Source organism: Maylandia zebra, linkage group LG9 (genome assembly GCF_041146795.1).
Source record: "Maylandia zebra isolate NMK-2024a linkage group LG9, Mzebra_GT3a, whole genome shotgun sequence".
In the NCBI taxonomy this organism is placed as follows: domain Eukaryota; kingdom Metazoa; phylum Chordata; class Actinopteri; order Cichliformes; family Cichlidae; genus Maylandia; species Maylandia zebra.
The window spans coordinates 32,799,719-32,814,089 of NC_135175.1; the positions used below are offsets into that span (position 1 = coordinate 32,799,719).

At 41.6% G+C, this 14,371-nt stretch overlaps 1 protein-coding gene across 3 annotated transcripts; it reads left to right on the forward strand.

Moving 5' to 3' along the window:
- Positions 1–4,444: 4,444 nt before the first annotated feature.
- LOC143420375 (uncharacterized) lies at positions 4,445–14,108 on the forward strand. 3 transcript variants are annotated; one of them, XM_076888422.1, is made up of 4 exons: positions 4,445–4,797; positions 6,133–6,238; positions 10,346–10,942; positions 11,495–14,108. In XM_076888422.1, exons 2-4 carry the CDS (start codon positions 6,221–6,223, stop codon positions 12,071–12,073), a joined length of 1,194 nt encoding a protein of 397 aa, XP_076744537.1. In that variant the 5' UTR covers positions 4,445–4,797; positions 6,133–6,220; the 3' UTR covers positions 12,074–14,108. The 3 variants fall into 3 exon arrangements, with proteins under 3 accessions (XP_076744537.1, XP_076744538.1, XP_076744536.1); XM_076888423.1 differs by lacking the exon at positions 4,445–4,797 and adding an exon at positions 5,155–5,239; XM_076888421.1 differs by lacking the exon at positions 4,445–4,797 and having other exon boundaries at positions 5,650–6,238.
- Positions 14,109–14,371: the final 263 nt, after the last annotated feature.

A 14,371-nucleotide genomic window follows, 5' to 3' on the forward strand; every position in this document is an offset into this window, starting at 1 on the left:
ATGTCACCGGAGAGGACTGTGTTGAAAAGCTTCGAGTAATGAACCATTTTTCAATACAAGCTTCAGTGCTTCGGAAAGCTTCATTTGGCCATCACTAGCAAAAAGTAACAGAAATCCAAAATCCAAATAAACTTACATGACCAGGCAAACGGAACACACAGCATAAATGAGAGTAGATCACGACACAGACACAAAGAAACACGGGGCTTAAATACACAAAGGGAGCAATCAGGGAATGGGTAACAGGAGGGAAACACAGCTGGGGCAAATCAGGCCTAACGAGCCAAGGGGAAGCAAAACCAGACACATTAACATCAGACATGGACTTTCAAAGTAAAACAGGAAACATAACACAGACTCACAGGCAGGCACTATAACAAAGGGAACAAAGACGTGGGACTAGGGTAGACACAGACACTGACTGGATGTGGGGATACAGCAGACAGGGGAGACAGCAACTATGGAACACAGACAGAAAACCAGAACACTAAAACTCTAACCAAACCCCACCCAGAGAACCTAAACTAAGAATGATCCTAAAACCCATAAAGCAAAGCTAGAAAATAATGAAATAACCTACATCAAAGAACCAAAAACACAAAACACTGGGTCAACGACCCAGGGACCCTAACAATTTGCCATCATACGGTGATTGTCTAGCAGTATTTGGATTTTACAGACGGAGGGGCAGCAGCCGCAAGTCAGCGCTTTTTGAATGGCTGAAATCCAAACTGTCCAAAAGAAAATTATCTGAAGAGGATGGCAGTAGCACACGGCAAAAAGAACATTTCCAAACAACCCATAAAAGAAATGCTCTGAAGAGAAATAGAAAAATAGAAATAGGATGGATGCATTATGATGAAGACACTGAGGTTTTCAAGCAGGTTAGAGCTAGATGAGGAGGAGGAACAAGAAAAATAGACATTTGCAAGGATGCCAAGAAAAAGGACATATTACAGGTTGCAACAGGCCTGTTCTTTCCAGATGGAGAAAATCATTCAGGGGCCCTTAAGAGCTGGTTTTCACTTCATGACGAGGAAGTGGTTCGGTGTTAATGCTTGGAGGTCATTTGTGTCCTGTGATAGCTTTTCTGATGGTGCATTAATGCATGAGTCAGTATCTAAAAAGTAATCCCCTTCGAGGTGCACGGCTCTGCTTGTTATGCAAGTGAACGCTACTACATACCGTTTTACAATACTGCGCCCTCTTTTCACAACAAGTGGACCAAAATAATCTAGACCAACGTTTCTGAAAGGTTGCAGATCTGGAACCACTCTTTCCTCTGGCAGGTCTGCCATCTGTTGTTGGCTGGGTTTTCCTCCATTCAGTTTACAGAATAAACATTTTGCACAGCTTAAACTCCATTTGTTATCCGAAACTTTCTTTCTAAAACAATATCTGGGAAACATGCTCTTTGGCCAGTCTTCTCGAGAATCTCATTTGCCTTTGTTCTCTATTTTTCTCTCAGTTTAAATGAAAAAGTTTGAATCAGAAGTTTAATGTTAGCTGGCATTATTAACTCCTGCAAATACTGCAGTTCCTCCATAGCATTGCAACACTCCTGAATATATAGTCAAGTCCAGTCAAGTCAAATTTATTTATATAGCACATGGAAAACAGCAACTGTTGACCAAGGTGATGGACATTTAAGATCATAAAAAGAGATAAAAGAGATAAAACATAAGAAGACATGAAAGAATCATAAAATTAGAAGATTTGAGTAAGAAGTAAGATAAAAGTAGTACAAACTCATCCTGATTTAAAAGCCAAGGAATATAAGTGGATTTTTTAGACGGGTTTTGAAAGTGTCCAATGTTGGAGAGGTCTTTGTGTGACAGTTTGTTCCACAATTTAAGAGCAGTCACAGCAAAGGCCCGGTCTCCTCTGTGTTTAACCTGGACCTCGGGACAGCTGAGAGCATCCACAGACCTCAGTGATCTTACAGGAGTGTACCAATTTAGAAGATCAGAAAGGTTGTTTTTTCCTGCCTTGTTTGGTATCATTGTTTGTAGCTCAACCTCACGTGTCTGAATTTATTTGTTTTTTCATTGACACACTGTATTAACACAAGATTCCTGAAATCATACAAAAGACTACCCTAGTAGTATTTTTTTACTGTAAAAACCACAGACATGTTAAATAAATTATTTTATAATTTGAAATGGTAAATGGACTGGTTCTTATATAGTGCTTTTCTACTCTTCTGAGCACTCAAAGCACTTTACACAACTTGTGCATTCACCCATTCACACCCATTCGCACAAGCACATTGTTCTAGTTGCTTTCTAAGTAACATTCACACACAAGGATATTTGGCATGCAGACTGGGGAAAGCCAGGAATCGAACCACCAACCTTCCGATCAGTAGATGACCTGCTCTACCACCTGAACTACAGCCACTCACATGCAAACCTACAGCCACCTACAGCCATGCAAATATAAATTGTGTATTTTGAAAACTTATCCACACATTGTGTAAATATATACAATTATTTATCAAAAAATGGAGCCAATACACCAGGGTTTCTTTGTTTTTGCTTTTGTTTTGTTTTTTGGCCACAACTAAGGACCTTACACACCTGCAGCTGATCTGACTTGTCAGGGGAGTAACATAGGAGTGTAGCTTAGAGCTCCTCGACGCTGGATCGTTGAGTTACACTCCATAGTTAGTGTGTGTCTAAGTGTAGTGTCATGCTGGTCATGTATGCCCGCGGGAGTTAGTGTTTCCCTGTAGGAGGAGCGGGGACGAAAAAGGAAAGAACACACAGGGAGTTTGGGAAGACGAGAGCAGAGAGCACGAACATTTGGGTGAAGACATGACATGGGAGTCTAGTGAGCTCACAGGGATTTGTGTTCTTGGTATTTGCTCCACTGTATATAAAATGCACTCATCAAAGAGTCCAGCATTTGGGTCCTTCTTCCCCACAGTTGGCCAGCGCTAACCATGAGAAATTATGGTAAATTGCCACATGGGAAGGACAATGTATCAAAAGGAGGGATTTCAGGTTTACTCTATAACTATCTGGTGATTTTTCTACAGTTTTCTACAATTTTCAGTGATTTTTCTATGATTTGTGTGACTAACAGTTAATGTACAGGTATTAAACCCCTACAGGTGCTATTAGATAAGTTGTTGATAACCTACAAGTTCACTGAACAGAAAGTGGAATGCTGATTGATGATGATTGATATATTTTCAAAACGGTTAGAAGTTTTTCCTTCAAGTAAGGAAATACAGGTGCAGTATCCAGAGTATTGCTGGGAGAAATCATCCCAAGGGTGGAAGCTCCAGACTGAAACTGGGTGCTGATCAGAAATCTTTAGAGAGCGGGAAGCAGGGACCAGTCCAGGCACAGCCGACAGCCCAGACAGCGGTCAAGGGCCCGAGTCATGTCATTTGGGGTCCTGCTGCTCATCACAAGAAGATTCCAGAGCACACAGAAAAAACCGCAAAGGTTAAGAAAGATCCCTGCGTTAAGACGCTGAGGAAGACAACAAGGGTGTACGACGTGCTCTGCCCTTTCAACCCACAGCTGTGTTAGAACGAGAGAGTGAGGGGTGAAAAAGCGCCCTCCTCCAACAAGAGTGTGCCAATCACCAACTTAGTGACGTGCAGGTTGAGGCTCTGTGTCACTGATGAGGGATCAGCGATGGAACGCAGACAACACCTGATAAAACCGCCAGGCAGTTTTGCCTGAAAAGTTCAGTGTGTGTTCAATAAGGTGGTTATTGGTGTGACTTTTTAATTGTGTCACAAAATATTTAAATTTACATGACTCTCCAATTATCAAAAACACAGGAAAGGTGTATATGAATTGCTTGGTTTCAAACTTTTCTCTAGTTCCGATGTGATTAAAAATAATATGCAAATTTCACAGCCATTTGACTAACAATGACTTGTGCACGCTCTGCATGGCAGGTAGACTGCTTTGTGGGCTGTGCATTAGATCCAAATTCACAATACTTTCATTTTAATTTTCACTTAATGTCATTCATAATATATTTTAAAGATGTCTACAATATTTGTAATATAGATGTAAAATGATTCCATGAAAAGTACAATACCTTACAGTGTATACAGTGTATATAAGTATGACTAGGTCATTGAATCAGTGTCTGTTGTGAGTCTCAAGTTGCCTGCAATGGTATTTAAGGTCCAGCAGGTGTCAGCATGGAGCAAAACAGCAAAACTGTGTCGACACAGCATGGATACAGTTTGTGCTAAAACGCTTCATGAGGCCTCATCTACCCATCATTAAAAAAATATTTTCTTATATCCAGGATCTTTTTGCTGCCATCCTCCTCTCCTCCTCACAGCGCAGGCTTGCCGCTGCTAAAACTAAACAGACCTCCCTGAAAGGCTCAGCCAATCACATTGGCCATATTTGTCACATGACGTAGGACTCCAGTAAAGAACGTAATTTAACTCTTTCTGCACCGCTGGGTGAGTGAAACGAGACGCTGACAGATCGTTTTTTGTTTGTTTTTTTAAATTTCTATCGGTTTTGTTTTTCTTTACTCGAAGAGATCAAATTATTGGTGGGGACATGTCCCTTCCGTTCATGCCAAATCTACGCCCTTGATCCAAAGTGAGTAAAATAGTGAATTTGGATGATAAAACAAACTAAACCACCGTTTGGATCGATATCTGCATCGATCTGCCCACCCTTGTCTCCTGGATCGTAGCTGAGATCAGCGTGAACCACGTGGGTCTCTGCTCCCTGATCTGTTTCCTGTGTTTGGAAAGAATTGCAGCTTCATCGCGGAGTTTCTCTCGGTTTGTGGGCTCATCTAAAGGTAAGCACCGAGCTAACTTTACTATGAGTTCAGTTCATGTTGAGTTTAGCTCCTGAATGAGGTCTTCTGCTGCTCTCCTCGGTGTCTGTTCACAGTTCATTGTGAACACGTTGAGAGAAGAGTGAGAGAGTGTTTGGAGAAAAACACCAACTAATCATTAGCTCAGCATGCTACTGGTGTCAACCCAGCCTCCAGTTTGGGAATTAAAGTCAAGTCAGCCTCCACCATGCTTTGTGTTTCTTTGTATTCTAAGTATTACGGCAGGATGCGCGGACACCTGATTTCAAAATAGAGACCAGCTTCGACTGAATTAACAGATATGTCAAGAACATAAAAAATATTATTTAGTCTTTAGTCAGCTGCTGTGGATGAACAGGATGGACTCAGGATGTGTCATATACGATCATGGGGCCTCACAACGAGAAACAGGAAACAGATGGAGGTGAGAGAGTGCTGAAACCGTTAGTGAGGAACAAACACCAATACTATAAAAGGAGTTGCAGACAACTGTAACTCACTGGCGCATGTTATGTTATCTGCTTAGGCATGAAGGGGCGTGAACCCTGACATGTAAAACTGTGTATCGAAGTGCTTCCTCTTTGAGATCTACTGGACTACGCTGAGGGTGGTGTCGTGTACATCTCCCACATATGTGCTTAATAAATAATTGTTGTTGACTGGACAAGATCTGAGTAATGTTTTTTTGTTCTCAGCCCAACATCAAAGAATCAGGACAGTACCGTTCAGAGAGTTGGGGAATGGCTGCACAGAATCAAACTTTTAGGAGTGGTGGAGGTGGTGGGACTGGGGGGCTGAAGCAGTTGAAAGTGTGGGGTGGGGGAGTGACAGGTCTGTCCCTGTTTGTGGAAACCACAGGAGGAGCTGTTCAGGCTGTTGCTGGGTGTGAATTGTTGATGGAGTCTTTAAACTTGTAGTTGCTGTTTTCCAGACTGAAGCAGAGTCGTTAGCTGAAAACTGGTTTTAGAGGTTCATTCAGGACACCTTCTCAGGCTCTTACAGCCTTACCTGTATCATAACAAAGTGTATAAACCCCAATCCACCTTTAACATGGTCCTTCTCCCAAACCTTCAAATAGGACTTTCTGGCCCTGTCATAGTAAAGGGCTGCTTAGAATATTAGAGCCAATGTCACAAAGTTCCTCCTGAAGTATAAGTGAGTGAGAGAGTTTCCTCACTTTGCAGCACAACACGTCTCACAAGATTTCTACAAGCAATCAGAGTGAAATTTGTACTTTGTGTTGTCAGATGAACATATGAGACACTTTGACTCTTCAGTGCAGTGTGGAGCCTAACAAAGATCTGTTTTGTGTCCCAGCTGATCAGCAGGAGGAGAAGAGTCTGACGGAGCAGCAGAGGAACATTTTCAGCCATCTGGACTCAGCTGAGTCACTACAGAGGAAACAATGAGCTCAACACAGGAGGTGAGGAAAATATCACAGTTTCACCAAATACTCAGTCACGTCTAAAACTCTCATCCTCCCAAACTGTTATGTCACTGTGTTGTATATTATGTTGTTTTTTAGAGACCACAGCACATGTTAAAATCAAGAAGGTTTATTCATCAACATTATTAATAATCAAATGGACATTTGTCAGAGTTTTACCCCTGATACTGCTGGATAAACAGAAACTCACTCAGGAACGAGGTCACACAGAGCTCAAGTTTTCACTCGCGAGGGGGAAGCAGTTGTCTCCAACCCACTTCAACTTGCTTTCCCCCTGCAGGCTGTTTTTATTGGTTACACACATGAAGCATAAAGCTTGTTGCTGTATTACCTATGAGAAACTACTATAACTGGTTATAAAGTGATTGTGCTGTGCAAGTGTGATTATACATTGTGTGTGGTTATATGATGAGAGTGCAGCTGTCCCAGATTGTTGTTGGTAGAATCTGTTCTTCTCAAGGCTGCTTGTTCCCCTTATCAATGTCATGCATGTAGTCATATGCGTAGGTTACCTAGATAGCAAACAGAAGCATTCTAGCTTTCTAAATGGCATTGTGTAGCTTTTTAAATGGCAACCTACAACACATACATTAAACCTAACAGTTTTTTCATGACCCCAAAAAATACACGTTCAAAGCACCACAACAGCAGCCCGATATCAGACAGAAGCTGTCAGCTGAGCTCTGTAGAGTGGGCAATTATAATGAAGCTCTATATTATAATTTGTAGATTCAAGCTGCTCTTCACATTTTTGGCCAGCAGATGTCACCAAAGAGGACTGTGTTGAAAAGCTTTGAGTAATGAACCTTTTTCAATACAAGCTTCAGTGTTTCAGAAAGCTTCATTTGGCCATCACTGATATAAATAATATTATAGAAATGATCAGAGGAGGCAAAAGTACATTTACTCTATACTTAAGTGGAAGTACAGATATTAGTGTTATAAATACTTCAGTAAAAGTATTCATTCACCTTCTTTATTTAAGTACCAGTGAAAAAGTACAGGCTCTGAAATGTAATCAGAGTAAACAAGTAAAAGTAGCTCCTTGAAGAACATTTTAACCACATGTTTTTATCCAAAGTTAACTGAACCTTGTGCTTTGTTAATGTAATAATAAAATAAGATTAGTAAATGAAGTAAAAACTATTTATTTCTAATAAAGGTTCTCTGTTTGAATCAGGTGTGAATGTGCGAGTGAATGGTTGTCTGTCCCTGTGTGTTGGCCCTGCGACAGACTGGCGACCTGTCCAGGGTGTACCCCGCCTCTCGCCCTATGACAGCTGGGATAGGCTCCAGCGCCCCCCGCGACCCTGAAAAGGATAAGCGGAAGCGAATGGATGGATGGATGTTTGAATCAGTTAATTAGAAAATGAAGGAAAATAAAACATATGTGTATTTTCTGTTACCTACACTGTAGAGGGTGACTTTGCCTCTAAACAGGAACATGAGCAGGGAAGAGGTTAAAGTGGGATTGAGCAGGTGGGAACCCTAAAATCAGCTGTAGTGGCTCAGCGTGGGGAAAAGAATCACAGCTCACAATAATTTCTGTTGAGAGCTCCAGTAGATTTTCTTAAATTACAGGCTGTGATCAGCTGACCTGCTGCTCTCTGTGGATGTACACAACTGAATTCAACCAGATGTCAGCAGATGTTTCATGAGCTGTCCTGGCTGATTTCCATCCTCTACACTGACAGTACACTGTCTTTATATTAGACACTATACTGTTGGTATGAAGGTGGAACTCAGTGAATGAATGTCAGCATCATGAGCTTCAGTTTAAATGAATCTCTGCTACACTTGATGTAATCTAACTGTGACATGAGCACCACAGTCACTGTGCACCAGTCACACACTGTCCTTTACTTTAAATCCATCACAGTTCAGCAAACGAACCTGTTTATCCTGCACTAACCTGCAGAGGATCTTCATGCAGTCTTTAAATAACACAGTTAATCTGCCTCAGATTGTTTTGCAGCATCTTTCACAACCTGAAAAAACACAATGTCACATGTACAGACCCAATATCTGATTTCAACACATGAGGACTTACATGTAAGCTTTAATGTCCAGTTGATCAAATCCGACTGAGCAGTCCTTCCCTTTGAGGAATTATGGATTTGATCAACTGGTCTGTGAATGCAATTGACACCCCTTCTCAACAAGAAGTCTGGGCTCGGGTGAGCCTGAGTGCTTAAGATATCTACCTATTCGGAACCATGATAACAGGGTTCTTGCTGATCGGAGCTGGCTTGGCCCTGGCTTATCGCAGAATTAAGGAAGTGGAACTGACTGTTCAAACCCCCACAAGGCTGCCCGCTGGGATTGAAATGATGGGACGAGGCGTGAGTTTCTCAAAATGGGCTCATTGAGTGCAGCACGGAGAAGATCTTGGAGAACGCATGGCTGCCGTGAATACTCAGAACAAGACCTCTGAGTGAAAAACTGGATTACATCTGGAGGGGCTAGCTCCAATAACACCTTTGAGCGCAAATTGGATCAAATCTTGGGAAGTGCACTGCGGTCGTGAGTTCTCAGAACCTGCTCTTTGACCACAAGAATGACAACATCACGGAGCGTAAGTTTGGATAACATCATGGAGAAGCTCACGGCTCTCCAACGGGAGATTGAGAGACCAGCGTTGGAACAGCTTTGAAATACATATGAGTTGTTCGCACTAAAGTAAAAACCATCATCACTTCATGCGGCTACCCCTTCGGCGCCAGCTGCGGCCTCAAGGCTGGAGCCGAACAAAACACCCTGATAACGACTGTGTTTAGTCTGTTCCTTCCCATTCCATGCAAGGCCACCTGGGTTAGCTGGAAGACTGTTTACTTAGCCTGATAGGGCGGAGGACACTGTCTCAGCTGAACACACACATACACTTACACTGATAAGCACACACTCATCCCCCTCCCTTTCCAAACGCCTTCGATGCTTGTTTCCTGTTTCCTGCTTCCTGCGGGGGAACACGGCGGGTCTGTGTGCTGGAATGGTAGCGCTGTGCAGGGCGGCTGCTGTGTTCGCTTCGGATTACTCCTCACTCCTCACCCAATCCTGTGGCTTGTCATGTCTTTCACAAAGTTGTGCTGTGGACATTTATGTGCTTTTTGTACAGAGAAGTTTTTTGTTTCCTGTTCTCATGCTGTCCTACCATGGAAGCACAGCACGAGTAGAGGTCTCTTTTTTTCCTCTTGTACTTTCCCATTGTAGTGTACATTTAAGTGTTTTTCTGTAACGCTACCGATCTCCAACTTGTAACCCCATGTAATGTCTGTGTTGTGTGTGTAAGGTCGGGGGGGGTCCCATTTCACTGCAAGGCAACCTGCATGTGGTGAATAAAGCTTTGATTGATTGATTAAATCTAACCTCTCTTCTTCCTCTCCTGTCCTGTGTGTCTTATCTTTCTCCATCTCTGAGTGAAGTTAGCTCTCTTTCTTTTCTCTCCCTGTGATGTACAGCAGCTGGACCTTTAGCCAGCAACACACTGTGAGACAAACTGCACACAAACGGTTTGTGTGTTTGCTGATGTTTGTTGATAGAAACGCTGCATTTGAAATTACCTGTTTGTTCAGGTGCTGTGCAAAAAAGAAAGAAGAACAACGTCTCACTTTAACTCCTGACTATGACTCACAGTTTTGCCTCTTTCATTTCTTTTTATGTTTCAAACCCTGGTGATTAGTACACGATCAGGATTGTCTTTCATGTGTTACTTTTCAGGCTCAAATCAGTTTGATGCCCTTAGTGATGAAATAACTCCCCTCAAATTCCTCAAACCAAAAGTAAAAAGTCTGTTTTGAAAATGTAATGAGTAGAAAGTCCTTTTTTTAATGTGGGGAGTAAAAGTAAGGAAAATAAGGAAAAATGATTTTAGAGTGTTTGAACAGTCATGAATTATTTTTAACACCAGGTTGGATGTAATGTGTTAGAACTACCAGCAGGTGGGGATAAGAGACCTTTAAGGTGTTTGGTGCCACACTCCACCTTCAGGTTTAAAACTAGTGTTAATGGAGGGAGTTTGAAGGTTGAGTTTGTTCTACGACTGCATTTCACTCACTGCCTCTGTTTGTATCTCTGTCACTGCAGGACCAACATGGAGCGAGAAGTCAGCACTCTCAGGAGGCCGACAAACCTCACAGAAGAAAGAGAGAGAAAACATACACCTGTGACGAGTGTGGGAAGGATTTTACTGGGAAGGGTTCACTAAAACATCATCAGGTCATCCACACTGGAGAGAGACCGTACAGCTGTGACTTGTGTGGAAAGACTTTTTCCTGGAAGGATGCTCTGAAACAGCACCAAGTCATCCACAGTGGAGTTAAAGCGTACAGCTGTGATCAGTGTGGCAGAGCTTTTACTCACAGTAGCAGCTTACAGAGGCATCTAGTTACCCACTCTGGAATTAAGGCATACAGCTGTGACATTTGTGGGAAAACCTTCAGTCAGATAGGGTACCGAAATATACACCTACGCATTCACACCGGACATGATGTGTACTGCTGTGAAAAGTGTGGCAAACAGTTTACAACCAACACGCAGTTCCAACAACACATGTTTACCCACTCTGAGGAGAGACCTTATAAATGTGACCTGTGTGAGAAGACTTTTAAATCTCCACATGACCTGAGACTACACCAAAAGATCCACACCAGAAAGAGACTCTCCAAGTGCAGTTACTGTGAGGTATGTATTTATATTTTTATCTTGTCATTTTAGCCTGACTGTTTGGAACAACTCTGCTCATTAAACTGTCTTAGCTAGGGTTGGGTTTTGATAATCGATTTACTGATTAAAATCGAGTCTGGCATGGATAACGTGATATCGATTCATTAAAATCCTGAATCGATTTTTTATTATAATTTTATTTTTTCCCGAAACGCCCGAATCTCTGGTAAAACCTCATACAATTTCGACAACCACCAAACAGTAAATGAGAGCAGGAACACGGATTCTGCACAAAGACGTAAACACAAAGCGCCGACTCGCAGATCAGAATCAGTGAGATGTCGCCTTTCTCCCCTGACGGCACGGACATGGTCGGGGCTGAAAGCTTGCAGCTCACTGATTCTGATGTTTCGGCAATTCTACTGCATGAAAAAGCAGCTCTGAGTGATTATTCAGATTTTCATTTCAGTTATGATTTTTGTTTGTTTTTTATTTGCTCTTTATTTCAGGCGACGTTCAGGATAAAAATGTTGAAGGACTGACTTACACTGTCGTTGTGTCTTTGTTTAGAAGCAGAGCGACACAGATGGATCCAGTTCTCAACCCTGTCATCACTGTGGTGGTGGGAAAGACTTTCATTGTGACCTTTGTCACAAAGCTTTCAGTCGGCAAGAAACCCTGAAAATACATCAACGTAAACACACTGGAGACAAACTGAAATACTGCAATGAATGTGGGAGAAGCTTCAGCACATCAAATGGATTAAAACGACATGAACTCATTCACAGCGGGACAAAAAAGCACATCTGTGATCAGTGTGGGTCATCTTTCATTGCTGCAGGTGGGCTTAAAACACACAAACGAGTCCACACAGGAGAGAAACCATACAAGTGCAGACACTGTGACAAAAGCTTCTCACAATCAGCTAATCGTAACTATCATGAACGTGCACACATGGAAGGAAACTACAGCTGTGACCAGTGTGACAAGAGCTTCAGGAATCTCAGTTCATACTCCAGACACAAACGATCCCACGTTACTAATAAACTGTTTCACTGTTACCAATGTGCCCAAACATTCACTAAATTATCTGCTCTGTGCAAACATCAGTGTCATCACTCGGGGCTGGAATCACTCCCATCACAGTAAATCTGAAGAGACAGAAAGATCCTCTTCTGCTTTCAGGGTCAGACTCAAAACCCTTGAGATCAGGCTCCACAGAGTTCAGAGTGAATCTCCTGTAAAGATCTGATGAGGCAACTATGAATGAAAATGGTTCTCTAGTCTCATTTTAAGCTTTCTAAACTGTTCTGCTTCAGTGTTCATGTCGAGTGGTTCGCTTTGTTCCAGCAGTTGGATGAAGAATTTTGAGCTGTGATTTCATTTCCTGTATTTCAGAGTAAAGGCTGAAGTGACAAATGGAAACATGTTTACAGTCAGTCAGATGAACTGTTTTCAGTGGCACAGATGGAGGTTTATCAGAGGAGGAGACTTGGCTGCTCTCCACTCACACTGAACAGGGTTCCTGCAGCTTATTAAAAATCTGACCTGAAAGTTATGAAAAATTTCCTTGTAACACTGAGTTACAGTAGGGGGCTGCTCCGTAATCCTGTTCAATAACACATCTCCTGACATTAAACATAAGCTTATTTAATAATGTGGATCTCTTTTTGTCCAGATTTTTATTCAGAGGCAGCAACTGTGGTAAGAATTGACCCGGATCTTTACAGATCTTACAGTTTAGTATCAAGTTCATTTCCTTGTTGATGCAGAGCCAGAATTTAGATATTTTTAGACAATTCCATAAAAGATGCATGTAAGTTCCATCTGCTGTTTTATATTTGAGAAGAAAAGGTTGAAAGATCTTTAAAATCTTTTATTTTTCCTTAAACTTGCTGTAGGTATTAAAACTTATGATTTTGTGTTTAAGATGTCGAAACAATTAATTTTGGGAATTGATTTTTTAAAGTTGTGGTTTCATTTGCTCAGAGTTCATCAATGTTTTCCTGATACAAGGTGGGATGGATCCATGCTTTTATGCTGTTTAAGACAAATTCTGAAAGCTGAACGTTGCAGAGATTGAGACCCATTAGACCAGGCAGCATTTTTCAATCTTCTATTGTCCTAAGCTGTGGCCTCAGTTTCACTGGAAGTTGAACCCAAGTACGGTGTTCAGCTGTGGACTGGTCCATGGACCCGCCTGTCCTCCAGGAACACAGGTACACATCCTGGACAGGGAGGAACGCCTGTTTGAGACCAGAGTCAAGGAGACCATTTACATGACAAGGGAAAGACTCTGAATCAAGGAGGGGGCTTAAAGGTGCATTTATTTCCTTTGCAACGTCCATTTAAATTTCCATTTAAACACAGACAACAAGTAACTAGGCTAAGCACAGTAGGAAATGGTTTGCCCCTTCTCATCAGCAACACCTGGACAGAATTACCCTTGACCTTAAATAACCCCGTACCTACCTCTGTTATAACCAGCAAGGTGTTCAAATAGCGCACCACTTCAGTTTTTTTATTATATGATGACTTCTGCATTATTAAGTGATAAGAACAAGTAGTCTGATATCCTGTAATCATGATGACGCTAAAATTGGAGATACAATAAAAGATACAATAAATAAAATAATTTTTTGTACAAAGTATCAGTATCGGTTCAGTATCATCGATACCAGCCTGAATTTTACTTGGTATCGAATCAGAAATGAAATCAGTGGTATCCCACATTACTAGTCATGATACATCTTTACAATATGCATAAGAGGGCAAACCATGTTTCATTTATAGGCAAGGCAAGTTTATTTATATAGCCCAATTCCACAACAAGGTCATTCAAAGTGCTTTACAGAGACATTCAAAAACAAAAACAAATAAAAAGCACGATTTAAAATTGATTAAAAAACAGTCGATAAAATCAGTAGTTAAAATGTAAGTTTTGAAATTTAAGCTTAAAAGTGTGGATTTGGTGCTTTATTCAAATGCAGCTGAGAACAGGTGAGTCTTCAACCTGGATTTAAATAAACTGAGTGTTTCAGCTGATCTGAGGCTTTCTGGGAGTTTGTTCCAGATATAAGGAGCATAAAAGCTGAATGCAGCTTCTCCGTGTCTGGTTCTGACTCTGGGAACTGATTTAAAGAAAAATGGATCCAGATGACCTGAGGGATCTGGAAGGTTCATACTGGGTCACTGATGTATTTTGGTACTAAACCATTCAGAGCTTTATAGACCAGCATCAGGACTTTAAAGTCTATCCTCTGACGGACAGGCAGCCAGTGTAAGGACCTCAGAGCTGGACTGATGTGGTCCACTTTTTTGGTCTTAGTGAGGACTCGAGCAGCAGAGTTCTGAATGAGCTGTAGTTGTCTGACTGATTTTTTAGGTAGACCTGTAAAGATGCTGTTACAGTAATCAAGCCTACTAAAGATGAATGCATGGACTAGT